At 32.9% G+C, this 15,751-nt stretch overlaps 1 protein-coding gene across 8 annotated transcripts in view; it reads right to left on the reverse strand.

The window, feature by feature from the left end:
* SYCP1 (synaptonemal complex protein 1) overlaps positions 1 to 15,751 on the reverse strand; it is a 29,011-nt gene that overhangs the window by 12,161 nt on the left and 1,099 nt on the right. For 4 of the 8 annotated variants that reach the window (XM_040535714.1, XM_040535717.1, XM_040535712.1 and 1 more), the window contains exons 2-18: positions 15,649 to 15,733; positions 15,448 to 15,494; positions 13,964 to 14,128; positions 13,056 to 13,123; positions 12,799 to 12,872; positions 11,441 to 11,499; positions 10,266 to 10,335; positions 9,173 to 9,246; positions 8,071 to 8,179; positions 6,579 to 6,673; positions 6,262 to 6,446; positions 5,109 to 5,176; positions 3,878 to 3,939; positions 2,782 to 2,886; positions 1,688 to 1,791; positions 965 to 1,082; positions 670 to 740 (exon numbers count right to left, since the gene is read on the reverse strand). In XM_040535714.1, coding sequence (XP_040391648.1) covers positions 670 to 740; positions 965 to 1,082; positions 1,688 to 1,791; positions 2,782 to 2,886; positions 3,878 to 3,939; positions 5,109 to 5,176; positions 6,262 to 6,446; positions 6,579 to 6,673; positions 8,071 to 8,179; positions 9,173 to 9,246; positions 10,266 to 10,335; positions 11,441 to 11,499; positions 12,799 to 12,872; positions 13,056 to 13,123; positions 13,964 to 14,128; positions 15,448 to 15,494; positions 15,649 to 15,733 — 1,559 coding nt within the window. The remainder of the gene's footprint in view (positions 1 to 669; positions 741 to 964; positions 1,083 to 1,687; positions 1,792 to 2,781; positions 2,887 to 3,877; positions 3,940 to 5,108; positions 5,177 to 6,261; positions 6,447 to 6,578; positions 6,674 to 8,070; positions 8,180 to 9,172; positions 9,247 to 10,265; positions 10,336 to 11,440; positions 11,500 to 12,798; positions 12,873 to 13,055; positions 13,124 to 13,963; positions 14,129 to 15,447; positions 15,495 to 15,648; positions 15,734 to 15,751) is intronic. The other 4 variants (XM_040535716.1, XM_040535720.1, XM_040535715.1 and 1 more) reach the window with 4 other exon arrangements.

The following is a 15,751-nucleotide window of genomic DNA, read 5'->3' on the forward strand; positions in this document are numbered from 1 at the left end:
TACCAAATATTAGTAAATATTTAAGAATATTAACTTATTTTCAATACAGCTTTATTTAGTATTTATCCATTCTTTTTTTTCTAAAAAGAGCTGGATTGTTATCTACAACTAATATTGATAAGAATTTCATAAGCTGTTCAATGGGATTGTTCTTTAAATTTTGCAAAGTGACTTAACATCTGACCTGTACATACTTTTTGTAAGTATGAAAAAATGTTCCCCTTATATTCTGATCTGTAATAGCATAATGCTTCTATGAAATTTGGAAGGCTGCCTGTCAGGGTACTAAGACTAACTTCAAAATGTAACATAATCAGTTTCACTTTTTCATATTTAACTCATAACCCATAACTTCTATTTTCATTTTATTCACAGCTAAGAGGTTAATGCAGAACAGGACAGGTCTCTAAATGTAACATGAAGAAATGGCAAAAAAAAAAATCATAGCAATAGGTAGGACTAACTTGTAAAAACTTCTACATGGACAACACCAATACTAAATCGCTTTTGTATAGAAAAAGGCCCATAATTTAACTACAATGCATAAAAAAGCATTAATCTAAATATAACAGAAAGCAACATATGAACACAACATTTAGACTAACTGTGAAAGACGCAAACCTACTTCTTTTAACACCCTTTTTTACATTGATATTTATTTTTACTTGCCTTAGCTGGCTATTTGTTTCTTCCAGATTATCTACTAACTGCTTTGTATTTTCTTCTTTTTTTCTGTCACCCTAAATAAATACACATATAAATAAAATAAGTAAAATTCAAGGTGACATCTTAAGCAATATCTTGAAATGCTATATTCACAAGGATAACTGCACATATACTGTATTTTAAAAACAACAAAGAGTTCAGATACTCTACAAAACTATGTGATATTGAAGTTTTCCATATGATTTATATTTTAAACAGAATGTTATCCTTTAAGAACAGTTGGAAGTTTACAACTTACCTCATGAATTTCTTGTAGTTTCCTGAGTTCTGCAGCTATATTACTTTTCTCTTGGTCCATTTGCTCTTTTTCTAATAAGAGCGTGTTGATATGCACTGTTAGTTGCTCATTCTTTAGCCTAATTTAAAATAAATGGTCAAGAGAAATAAGAATGTGCACTTTGAAATTTCCTTTTAAATTAAATTCATCTGTTATAAAATGTTACTTCACACTGAAAAAAGTCCAGGCCTGAACCTGCAAATGCAATCTTTGCAACAAATTTAGTATAGAGTCATAGTGATGTGAAAAGGCAACAGGAGGAGGAACAAAAATGAGTCGACTGTTGTATAAATATAATGGCTGTTGGCAAGAATGTAGTTCAACATCTACATCAGAGCAGGGTTAACGATGATTTCAGAAACATTTTCTCTTCATATTAACACAACTAAGTCACAAAAATATGGGACAATTACATATTATAATATAGTACATATATTATGTAATTGTATTGTATTATAATATGTAATAATATGTATTATAACATGTAATAATATATAATTATACAGATTATAATATATTACAATATATTATTAATATAAATATATAGAGGATGTCATGCTGTGTATATGAATTCAAATTTTTCATTAGAGAACAATCATAGATCATTTTGTTGTATATTAAAGTAACTTCTATGTAACACTAAAAATGATTAAACCGATACTGTATTTTCAAAAATCATCATACGCCTCTCGTTCAAGATCTGCATTCAGTGTCGTAAGTCGTTCTATATAACTCTGTTCCTTTTCAACTTTACTAGTCAGCTGTATCTGCAAATCATGCATTTCTTTCTGCAGAAGAAGAAATGTTGTGAGTATACATATGTAAATTACAAATCATGAAAGCTATCAGAAAAGAACTGATGATACAAAGCTTTAAGATTAAACAAAGCTACAGACACTCCATAAATTAGCCAGACTTTATCTTTACATAACACTGGTGTAATGTGGTAGTGTGAAATCTTGAAATCTAATATGAATGTTAAATGTGTCCCCTATTTTATAGTCTAACTATGCTCTGCAGAAGTACTGACAAAACTACTTTTCCATGGGCATTTAAATAAAGATGGTGTTGCCTCAGACATCATAAGCTTTTGAATTCACCTACATATAAAAACAAACAAAAAACACACAGAATTCCAGTCCTATGTGATAGTATAAGCACATATTTTGAATGCATTCTGAACTACAAAGCTACTACTTTCTACAAGCTTTCTGAACTGCTCAGAAACTGGTTGTCATTACAAGACAAGGCAAGCTTTGTAATGTGATGTAGTTTATAATACATAAATGCCTTGAATACTATTTCCTCTGAATAACTAGTGATACAGTGTATACACTGGCATGCAGTTGATTTAAAACAGGGAGAAAGAGAGTGCATGTGTGTCAATGTACACTTAGTTTTTTAAGCACAGCATAGAATGGATTTCTGGAATTTCTTATCACAGAAGGCTATGGATGCTAATAGGATGAAGATGTTCAAAAACTGATGAAACTATTGGACATGGGTAAGTCTACAAACAGGTAACAAAGAGAACTGACAAGGATGTGTCCTCAAACATCCTTAATACAGTTACTGTAGGAATGTAAGGGGGATGGACCAGAGACAATAGCCAAGCTACTCTACTGCATAGAACCTTTTGCTGTCATTTTCAGAAGCAGAATACTACACTGGGTGGACTACTGGCCCAACTACATCAAGTTTCTTATGTTATGTATATACAAGTGATAAACTGTAACAACTATTTATAGAAAAATGTTAGGATCACCCTTTATTATGACCTCTCTAACGTGAAGAATATTTTCCATTTCTTTTCCTCTCTCCTGCAAATTTTCAACAGTTGCCTCAAGATCTTTCTTTTTCCCAAGAAGTTCCTCAGCTTTATCCTGTTTAAGAACATTAATGAAACTGTTGAGAAAATTAAATGCATAAGGAACAAATACACTTGGTAAACGCAAACCTCATTTCACACTATCTTACTTTAACTGATGTAGTTTCCTGTTAGACTAGTAAATACAAGATCATAACTAAAATCATTCTGTATTAGAAGTGTATTTCATATAACTCAGACTTCCATAACAGAAAATGGGCCTGTGTTGAGGTTTAGTAGAGTTCACATAGATCAGAGCTGATTACCTCAGGAAACATCCCTATAAGGAGATAAGAACACCCAGTCTAATGGGAATACATGGAAAATGGTGTTATAACCCATAAGACCATTCTCCAGATTCAGACTCCTAATTGTTTTCTCTGAAAAGTGACATGTATTAACAGTAGGCAATGCTTTCTAGATACTAAACACTGCAGTATGGAGGAAACCTCACCATAATTAACACCTCTCAAACAGCAAAATAATTGCAACAGACTTGTGAAGTAAGAAACCTAGGAAATCTATGAAATTGCTTATTAGATCCCTCATTTTGTCACGCATAACCTTTTCACAAATTCTACTGCCTTTTCCAAATGGTGTCAGTTAATCCTTCAGGCTTAAATATCATGTGCTGTGTTCACGAGATGTGAGCTAATGTTCATCACACCCACACACAAAATTATTTTTCAGAAAAGTTCAGGATGAGGAAGGAATGAATACTAGGCATAACTAAAAAAAAGGAAATCCCTATCATAGAGAGTGGCACTTGAATAGGTGTGAATGAAGGAGGAAATAACCAGAAATCTTGGCATGGAAAAATAAAACAAGCAAGACAGTAGAAAGAAGTAAGTCCTTCAAAGAAAACACCAAAATAGTCAAAAAGGTAGATAAGAAAGCAACATTAGGACAGATTAGACAGTGTTTATATGGCATATAAGGTACTTACACAGCAAGAGAGACTACATATAAAAAGCAAATGCCATGAAACTAATAAAATAAACATTTACCAGTGTTTCTGACAGCTGTTCAAGTTGCATTTCTTTGTCACATTTTAGTTTAGTCATCTCTTCTACAGCACATACAATGTAAAATTAATTGAACAGAAAAAATTACATACATAGAAGACAACATAAAGCATTTATCACTTCACAGTGCCTAGTTTTCAAAACTTGTTGTATTAAGTTCACATATTTTAAAGATAAACTAAAACCCAAATTATCACTTAATCTGAATATAGAGTAAAAAAAAAGAGATACAGAAAGATATTAATGAATATACATCTGAAGGAAAGCTAATCTAATCATTCATCTGAAATAAAATTCAGAGCCTATTATATTTTCCACAACCGTGGCTTCAAGTCTTAGAGTGTGGACTGTACGAATGTTTACAAAGCAGTAGTCTCAAGGCATTGATGCATCTGTGTTGTTCTGGAAAAAAATCTGAATATGCTGAAAAAGGGAACCACTTATTAGTAACTTTGAAATGTGTTTTCTAGGTGTACATTAACATTATTGATATTTTCTGCAAGTACTGAACACCAGACTCATTTTTGCTTGTTATCATCACAGGTAACATCTCATCTTATTCCAGAGAAACATTATCAGGAATTTTTGAACAATTTTTGAACAACTTTATTGTTAGATTCCCTCAATACATATATCAAACTATATTTCTCATCTATCATATCAGGGCTATAGACATACACTGCACAGTGGGAAAACAATGCCAAAGGTTTGGGTGCTAAGGAGTGCATATCTAAAAATCACAGGGTATCAAAACAATATTTATAGTGAACCACTGTAGGTGTCGTTCCACATCCAACGTAGGGACAGTGGTCTGCAAGAAAGCTTAATGCAGGTGGTTTGTCTCTACTACAAGCTACAGAAGTAATTCTTGGAATCTATTGTTCAGCAGTCTAACACTACCTCTGAAACTGGTCCGGCCTGCTATTAGTCTTAACTGGGATAATGTGGAGAAATCAAAATGAGTTCTAGGAGCATCCATGCATGTATGGTCTTACTTTTGAGTCTGTACAGCATTGCTGTTCGACTATTGCCAGATACAATGACTACCAAAGAAATGGGAGTAGGATGAGTAAAAATAAATTTAAGCAGGTATAGGCTATGGTAAATTTATTTTTTCAAGCAACAGCTACAACACAGGGATAGTCTATTTTCAAGAAACAGAAAACATTCTTATTACTATGTAGCTCATCTTCCTTCTTTCTATAAATCTTACCCAGCTCAGCAGACTTATTTGTGAGCTCCACGGTAAGCAGTTTTGACTCTTCTTCATATTTCTTCAATCTAAGAAAATTTTAATTATTTTTGTTGTTGTTGTTCAGTATACAGCACTGCTTTTGAAAGTCTATGGACAGTAAGACGAAGTCTTACCACAAGCATTTTAAGTATATTGCTTTTCCACAGGTAGATGACATATCAAAGATATGTGATATATGATATATATGATATATCAAATGTATCAAATTCCACTTTTACAGCTTCTGAACAGCAGACAAAAGTAAACAAATATATGCATACATATGTCTGTACTTCTTTATGAAAATCAAGAGGGCAAAGATTTACTTTCTCATAGATCAGTATCAACCAGCATAATTAAAAAAAATACATTAAATTCTTTGCATTTAGACTGGTGTGTCAAAATATGAATTTCAATTTCATCTCCCTTTGTTCTCGGGTTTATCATAGCCTGCAACTACTTGGAAGATACCTTGATGCCAGGTACCCCAAATCACTGTTTATTAAAAAACTCAGTTGTGATAATGTTTTAAAATACACATCCACAGTTCTATTCCCTTTTTTAGAAAGGTTAATTTTAGTTGCTATTAGGTTCTTTGACATTTACGTATTTTTTAAAACTACAGAAGGCCTGAAATACAGGAATAATAAAGATTGCTATTAAATAGTACTGTTATCATGTAAGGAAGAATATCTTCCGCACTAAATGTTTCATTATTAAAGAACTTTAAAGTTCCAAATGAGATGACCGCTCTATTAGTTAAGAACTGCATCCACACAAAATCAAACAGTGCAGCCATGAGCAGGGATATCTAGTGGAAAGTATCCCTGCCCTACCCCTGCCCATGGGAGGAGGGTTGGAATTAGATGATCTTTAAGGACCCTTCCAGCCCAAACCATTCTATGATTCTACAACCATCTTCAATGTCTAGACGGACAAAGGACATAAAAAAATAAAAACTAAAGTGGTTACAGCTAAACTCATTGATGACGACTGAATGAGTTACTACTGATTCAAAACAAGAAGTTATTACAACAGATCACACAAGATGTTTAGGTTTTATTCCCAGCAGCTCAGTAATCTAGTATTTTACCCATAAAATTATTCTTTGATTGTAAACTGTTTAAATTACCTATTTTGTTCTTCTTGCAGCAAGCTTTTTAAATTGGAAGTAGAAGTCTCGAACTCTTCTATCATGGATGTATGCAAAGCCTCAGTTTCTTTACATTCTTCCATCTGTGCTTCTTTCTCCTGAGTGACCTGAATTAATGTTTCCACTGCAGTCTGCAGTTCAGTTTCTAAGCTCTTTTGAGTAGCCTACAAAACAATTATGTCATTCCTAAACATGTTGTAACAAACAGCTACAATTGTTCCATATCTAAAAAGTATCAGCAGTTATTTATGCAATTACTCATATATTTATATTGGAAAACTATAAACAAGCTGTACCTCTGTTTTTTGCAATGAAACTTTGGCTTCTTCCAGTTCTGCCCTCAAATACTCTTGATTGAGCTGGGATTCTTTTAACATTTCCCCTTCCAGTCCTAAGCAAAAAGATAAAAACTTACATTTAAGAAAAACAACATTTACTAAAATATGCTTGCATTTGTGTTTTACGGATAAATATATTCCTACAATTTAATCAGTTAATTACATAATGTACCCATATAATTGTTAAGGAAAAAATCCTCCAAGATGGTTATTCAACTTATTAACTACCTACCTAAAATGTAAAATTGCTTGTATTTATAAAATTTAACAAAATGCAGTCACTCATATGTATCTGGAATAAAAATGTTACTAAATGCATCCCTGTCTATGGCAGGGGAGTTGGAGTTGGATGATCTTCAAGGTCCCTTCCAACCCGAGCCACTCTATAATTCTATGATAAAGCCTGCCTTTCCACTCCCCAGGGAAGGAGAGGCTGAAAACTGTCTCAGTTCTACAGAACAAAGCTACTTGCATCACATACTATAAATATTCTGTAATATAAATGGCTTTTAAAATACTGAAAAGCTAGTTCTAAAGCTTTTAAGTTTCCTCAGCTGCACCTGACTCTAAGTTTGCAAAATTGAAGTAATATATTTTCTCCTTGTAATCTTCAAAAGCTTTCATTGCCTGACTCACCCTTAAAACAGAAGAACTCTTGGAAAATAGTTTTAACCCTTGCCTATTTGCAAATATGAGATTCCATTTGAAAGCTGTAACGTTCTGGGGTGTTATTTGGCTAAGATGTGGAAACATGTCTTGTTGAACAGAGAATACTACTATTTATAGACTACTGAGCAACTATTAGATGTGGAAAACTTTACTAACTTGATTGAAAATAGATCAACTCAGTAACCATGAAAAACACTACTGTCTTGCCATGTTTACTATACAAGACCAACTGAAATGGAACAATCCTCAGAATACGGGCAGGGTTGTACCATGTCCTGGTGTATCTGTCTATACTTCTGTTACGGAAAAGAAATGACAGGGTATATGACACCTTTCTAGTAGCATAACTATTTTCACCCAAGAGCTTATGGAAAAGTAAGAGAAAAGTTCCTCGCAATGGAACTCTCGTGTCAATACAAAAACAGGGTGTAGCCTAAACCTAAAAAGAAAACCTTTATTATGAAATAAGGGCCTGTATTTTACATAAGGAGAGTACACTACATGTCCAGTTCCCACATCAGCAGCATCTTGCTCATTTCCAAACACGAATATGACCTGCAAGGTCCCAAGGTTCTACTGCTGACTAATAACAGGATGAAATTATCATCATTCTGTTTCCCATACTTCTATAGACAAATGTATTTTCATAGAATCATAGAATTGTTAAAGTTGGAAAAGACCTCCAAGATCATTTGGTCCAACCATCCCCCTACCACCAGTATCACCCACTAAACCATGTCCCTAAGTACCACCATTTTAATATAGTAGAAAGGACTCTTACTTTTTGCTTCTTCTAAGTCTGCAATTTTATTTTTTGATTCCTGCAGCTGAGTCTTAAGGTCTTTTATTACATCATCTTTTTCACCACTCTGTATGGTAAGAACTGAAATCTAACAAATTTAAAATAGTATCACAATGGAATCTAAAAAAGAAGACAGATTTTCAACTTCATTTGTGCATCATGTCTGTTTAGTATACATACTGCTGTCATTCAAGTTAAATAAGGTGGTCAGGTCTTAGACAAACATTGATCAAGTCATATCACTCTGGATGAAAAAGCTCTTCAGTTCAAAATCAGAACATGAATACCAACAGACTAAAGATAAAAGAACATCACTAAAGTTAACAGAATCTGACAGAAATGCAGACTCGTGTTATCTTTTTCATTTTTCATTTATTACTGATGTCCCAAAATACTCCTTACCTCTCTACAAAGTCATGTACATCCTCAGAAAAAAAACAACAGCTCTTCACCTTCCTGGAAACATATACAGGTAGACACCCTGCTTTTCAGTCTTCTGCTTACAGACTAAAAACTCCTATCACAATTAATTTTGTCAATTTAGTCTTCCATCACGGATACCTCAACACTACTACAAAAAACCCACTCCAGTCTCAGATTCCTAACCTCTTCTATGAGCCCATGGCCTGATACGCATTTAAGTGTTCTTTCCACCTTCCTTCTTACCAGATATGAATTATATCTTTCTTACCTATATGGAGTGATGACCATTCTGTTAATTTTATGCTTCTGCACAAGTCACTTTTATACAGACAAACTTATGTACAGAAAACAGAATAAGTATTTAGTGTTCATGTGGTGCTTTTATATCCTGTCACAGACATGTCCCTTATTATGATAGAGCAGACTAATTCAAATTTTATTCCAAATAACACAGAATGAACAATCCGCCAAAAGGTAATTTGCAATAACAATTTCCATCCTTCCAAAATACAAATATTTCACAAACAACCAAGCACTTTTAAAACAATTATTTCATTTGATATGTCAGCAATTCATTAAAGCAGACTTCAAATATTAAACAAACAAGATTTGTTTCAAAAATAAAGTTCTACATATTAGATTTTAATAATAAGCAAACCTGTTTCTCCTTCATACTGACTTCCAGTTTGCATTCTTTTTCAAACTTGTCCACTCTTTCTGCTTCTTCTTTTACTTTTGAGAAACAGTAGTATTAATAGTTAATAAACTAAAACATTCTCCAAGTTAAATGCAATTTCTATTTTAAGATTGCTTTATAATTGTACAGTTATACATTTTTTTCCTTAAAAGGAATTATTCAGGTAATTTTTGAAGTAAATTTCTAATCACACAAAACACCTTTTCTGCCAACTTTCCATAGAATTAGTTCATTACTGCATATATGAATTGATAGACTGCTATATGAAAATAGCAGAAAAGCACATGTAAAAATAAGACAAGCAATTAGTGGTATAAATAAAGCAAATATTTAATTAAAATTTCTGTAGCTATATATTAGAATACTATCATTTAAATAAACCAGCTACATAAAACATGTAGTCATCTACAGACTGTACTTCATGGACAAAACTAAAAGTTTAGTGACTACTAGAAAAATAAGATTTCAAATCTGATTTATTAGAAGAAAAAAGAAAAAAAAAACAAAAAACAATAAAGAGTCCAGGCAGCATGAGTAAGGCAGGGTCCAGACCTTCGCTAAAATAGTTATGCTGCTGATGGAACAATTCATCGGAGGTAAAATTTAAACCAGAAATAAAAAACTGTGTCTGTCAGGAAACCTAAGATGTTGCAGTGAATTTAGCTTTTCTAGGAAATTTGAAAAAGACCTATCCCAAACTAAGAGAAACTGAGGTAGTGTTAAGCCTGCTGCGAAGAAGTAGACCATACCACAAGGAAGTACGTAACTTACAGGAATAAGACTCAGGTAAGAAATAATTGACAAGAGATTGCCTTATCAAAGTGACTGAATTTAGCTGACTGTCTTCAACAACTGTTCCCTTAAAGTAAAAGGCATTTACTACTCTATTACTATGTAATGAGATTCCAGGACATAGTCTCAGAACAAATATCAGTGTTATCAGTTCACCATTCTCGCACATCCTATCTTTCTGGGATGAAGTTGCAAGCAATAAAATCTGAGAAGTACAAAATGGTTAAGCCTGCAACATAAACACAGTAAGCATAATTCTCACATTTGAAACACATTTCCAATCTGGTGTTCTCTGCTTGCACACGAAGCTCTTCAAATGCCACTATCATTCTCTAAAAATAAAATTTGAAATGTACGTTCATATAAAGCTATGTGCTTCCAGTAATGAAGAACAATATTTGTGGTTTATAAACAAGCAGTATTATAAGCTTATTCATATTTGTAGATAAAAAAATTGTTAAAATCTAAAGTCAGAGTTAACAGAATGCTACTGAAGATTTAAATAATTTCAAGGATGAGATATTTTTACTGGTCCATGTTTGTAGATCCCTACCATAATGGAGAAGGCGTCGTATATTTCTTAGTTGCTACAACAATTGATAATCAATATTTAACAGTTAAAACATGTACTCCCTGACTCTGCTTAATATCAAGTTCATCAATCCCAAAAAATGATGCCTCACATTTCTCTATTATAAATATATTAGGGTCTTATACTCCACACTGGAGTAATTTTTAATAAAAATATGACTTTGACAAGACCACAGTTGCTTTATAAATTAGAAAGGAAAAAATGCTCATTTAGTCAAGGTATATTCATATCTTGTACTTCTCATTTTACACAAAATTACCAGTTTCCATCATTATTTTTTGTTTTGTTTTGTATCATATTCAAGACTGAAACTCATTTTCTTTGTTTATGTAAGTATATTGCATTTTACATTAAACAAAAACACCTACCAAAATAATCCTAATATACCTGATCCCATTCCACGTCTCCATCTTTGGACATACCCAAAACCTAACTGAACACACTCCTATGCAATCTGCTTTAGTTGATCCTGCTTTTAGCAGGGTAAGTTGGACCAGAACTTACTTCTCCAGAGGATCCTTCCAATCTCATTCTGTGAAATCACCAGATAAGATAAATAGAGCACAAAGACAGCAGTTATAGCAGTCAGATAACACTATGCAGATCTGTGCTCCCAAGCAGTGTTGCATTTTAGCCAATGAATATATTACATACAGTACAAAATTAACTCTTGAAAAGCAACTGAAAATCAGACTTCCTACATCCCACATGAACCTTCTAATCACTTTATCAGAGAATGTTCTTTCTATGAATAATATCTCAATGTATACATGCAACTCAGATATCTCAAGATGCGCGTATAACTTGGATCACATGTGAGGTTTTTAGCACACTAAGTCACTTACTTCAATGTTGTTATTAAGTTCCACATGTAGTTGTCTTGTTTCTTCTCTTTCGTGTTCATCTATCAAAGCGAGAATGTACCATAAGGTTTTCCTTTTGCAAAATAATGCCAGCTATCCAAGCCATTATGCTTAAGCAGCATAATGAATTTAAAAAGAAATTACAGGCTCTTATTTAAAAAAATCATTGCGAAGTATAGTGCACCAAAAGTTATACAACTTGAAGAAAATGCATATTCCATCAAAATACCAAGCAATCTCGTCTTTTCAAATTTCCTTCCCAATCTCATTTTTTTCCACAAAGAACATAATTCTCAATCAATTTATATAGCTATATTAATTTTGACAGTATTAACGTAATTGAATATTACTGCATCAAAAATGTTAGCATCTGAAAAACTGTAAGATAAAGTTTAACAATGGATTTCCTTCCATCAGCAGAGATGTCCATGATCACAGAACATTAGAGAACTGTCACAATACTCCGTATCTCCATCTTTTAACAATTCCAGTTTCCAAATTGATATTATTTTTTCCTTAAGAAAACAATTATGGAAGATAACAATAAGAAACACAGCTATCAAGGGATTACAGTAAACGTATACATAAGACTTTGTAGAAGCAAGGCTAAAAAGTCAGATACTTCTTAAGTACCCGGGATCAAGTCAGCCAAATTTTAAAGACTATTCACAATTTTGAATGTCATATAGATTAAAATCCCAAGTCAAGAATGTATTTGAAAACCTCAAGAACGTAAATTTTGTGTCAGCTTCGTCAATTTAGTAAGAAGAATGCTAGTAACTCATAGTGTCCTGGGTTTTGGACTTTTTTTTCCCCCAGGAATCTATAACTGCTCCAAAAAGAATACCAACTCCAGAATTATTTTTAAAGCGATGGGAATGGTAGCTAAAGCAGATTCTACTGCTTAAAAACAGGCAAGAAGTGCTGCCTGATATATCTTAATATATTCAAGGCATATGGATGTGACTGACAAGTGTGACAAGATTTCAGGAGACGTGTACTCCTCTGGAGCGTTTGCTAGGGGCTAATCAATATTGCTTACAGTACCTAACACTTGTCATACCCGGATCAGTATTTAGACAACTAAGTAGGTCCCGGGCATGTAACATTTTAGCAAACAATCATTAACTTCAGAAAACCTCAGAATATAGCATTACAAAGTACACGTGTATTAGACTTCTGGCTTCACTTCTCAACTTTACTGTGATGCATTGAGTCACATATAGTTTATCTCAACTAGAAAACTAACTCAGAACCAAATGAAAGATTTTTCCTTCATGAATTTAGAGAAAGCTAGAAGTAAATTTACTTTCATAAATCAAGATATAACGAGCATTTACATTTGGTGGACTTCTCTGTGAAGTGAGTACAGGTTTCCTTGAGTAGGTTACATAGATGCCTTGAAGTGCTGTTTCTAAAAGAAGGAAAAAAATACCATAATATGTTGTCACAAGGATGCATGGTACTTCGTACATTTATGTAGTAACAATGTGAACGCTTTCATGAGTTTTACAATTCAATAACTTTCCATACCAAAGCAGTTCTAAGCAAGAAACCCCATTATTTTTACAAATCTATATTTAACTGTATTACTTACTCTTTTAAAAGATCTTTATTTTCACATATCTCATCTTCCAGTTTTAAGCTTAGTTTTTCATTTTCAAACTAATTTCATGGGAGACAAATACAAAATATATTGTTACTGAAAAATATACTGCAATTATACTTTCAATTCAAAACGCACATGAAAATGTATTTCTGTGCATCCAAAGACAGAAATCTGCTTTATCTGATGTTACATGCCAACACAACTTTTATTAGTGTGCATGAAAATATAATAAAAAATAATTTACCATGAACTTCAGCACTTAAAGACATGTTATCCATGCATACATTTGCACACTATGGATATGCATGCTTTCTCACAGTAACCATTTTCTCTAGGCAAAAGTTAAACAATCAAAGATGACTTAGGTTACACAGGTTGATGCAAACAAACAACAAAAAAAAGGACCAATAAATTGTTTAAAATATGTTTTTCAGTCACAAAGCTCTCCATCACTACCAGCAAGATAAAAATGTGGATGAAGCAAGACTGCACCATTTCCTGTATGTGCTGAGTATAGAAATATGCGTGGGCATAGTTTACGCATACCAGGAGGATGAAAGCTTATTCTATCTTGAGGAGGTTTCTGCATCCCCACAGTATGATGTGCATGTAAATAATACAGTAATAGCATGTGCATTGTTAAAATATGGTAAACAACTTTTTAAAACAGAAAATATACTTTCTCCTTTTGAAAATGTAGAACCATATGTCATTAATAACTAGTCAAATAGCTTCTTTAATGTCATCCCATGAATTGGTCAAAATGATTTCTTCAACCTCTGTAACAATCTTTAGTATTTAATTGTATGAATAATAGATTCACAGATTTTTCATACTAAACCAGGAAGAGTTTTCTCTTTAATTTACATATTCAACATATTTTGTACAATACTGGCCTGCAATTCTTGAATGGCTTTACGCTGTGCTTCAATAATCTTTCTATTTTCTTGCAATTTTCTTTCCTTTTGCTTTAGTTCTGATTCTACAGTTACTTTCCATCGCTTGATCTTCTCAGCCTCTTTGTAGAGTTTTGAATACAATTCATTCATTGTTTCTATATTCTATTAAAACATGTTCCACAATTTAAATCTTAAATGCTATTTAATTAATAACATCTTAGATACACATTTTTCTCTTAGAAATATCACAGCAAAAGTATTTTTTTCTTTTTTTCCTCACAGATGGTAACACAAACTTCTGTATATGGGAAACAAAGTTCATGTATCCATGTACTTGTATGTATTAACATACATTATGTATGTATTAACAGACATTAGGGAACGCGAAAGGGACATAAACACAAGTGAAAAATATCCTAATGCCCTCAAATACAGTGACACTGCTAAATTGATAGATATATATTTAACTGCACTTCACCAGAAGTCAATAAAGTTTTGCTAGAATTATCAGTAGAGCCAAGATTCCTTCTGTTAGGCTCTTCACAGAACATCCCCTCTCTTGTAACAATAGACACTGCTGGGTTAAGTAAAACAAGCTTCAGAGATCTTGACCTGTGATGTTTGTTTTTAGCTAACTCATACACAAAGCAAGAAAAAAATACAACCGACATTGTACTCTTAGAATATCTTTAAAGCACTATACAAGCCATGCTTGATCAGTGGTTTAGGCAGGTAAAACAATAGGCTACAACTCAGTTCTACAGATAGGTTTCATGTCATCTAACGCTATCCTTGTTTTGGTGGCATCATGATTATTTTTCTTTAAAATTCTGACTGTATTTTAATATCTGCTAGGGCTAAAAGAAGTTCAGTCCTCAGGGATATGAAAATCATTAAGAGGGCTGCAAGAAATATGTTCCATTTTCTTGCAGAAACCAGCATTTCATATCTAGGAAGCACAGGAAGCTACTGCAAAAAATTAGCTTTACTGAGTTACACTAAAGCAGAACATGGGCAAAGAGGTAATGAGAAGAATCAAATGCTCGAGGAAACCACTCCAGTAAATTCACTGCTTTATAGATAAATAAAGACAAGGTAATTGGAATAACCTACTTTGATTCTCCAAAGAATATTCTGACTTCAACCCTTGTGCCTTCTATCAGGCTATTCAGAAACATGTTTACAATGATGAGTGCCTAAATCTTACTCTGATTAAAACTCACAGACTTCACAGGCTCTATTAATATGGAAATCACCTTAGTATCTGAAGATTTATCTATAGGTATGTTCATTGAATATTAAATACCTCCTCAAACTGACACAGATTTAAACTGGAGACACAGAAAATGATTACTACCCTCTGACTACTTCCTCTAGTATTCAATAGTGCTTTAGACACTGTTTCAGGAACAAATTAAGAGACCCTAGGAAATTAGTCATGCAAAGTTTATACTTAAATGCGAATTTTATACTTAGCTGACCTCTTCATCTATCTCAGAGCAAAGTTTTACTTGCTGTGAAATCGCATCTGAAATATTAAGAAATTCTGGTCAATTTCAAAAAAAAAAGTACAACTGTAGCAGTGTTACAGCTATGAAATTACATAACTACTAAGGAAAAATGTTCAAGATATTAAAAACTTTTTAAAAATTTTGTAAGATAGATGCTTAACCTAGTCTTACCTGAATCAGTGATTTCACCATGGTTCAGTGTATTCGTCATTACAAAAGGTGAATTAAAATCGTCATCTGGGCATTTGTTAAAACCCTGCATAAATTTAAGAAT

The sequence above is a fragment of the Cygnus olor genome, chromosome 24 (genome assembly GCF_009769625.2).
Source record: "Cygnus olor isolate bCygOlo1 chromosome 24, bCygOlo1.pri.v2, whole genome shotgun sequence".
NCBI classification, from domain to species: Eukaryota; Metazoa; Chordata; class Aves; order Anseriformes; family Anatidae; genus Cygnus; species Cygnus olor.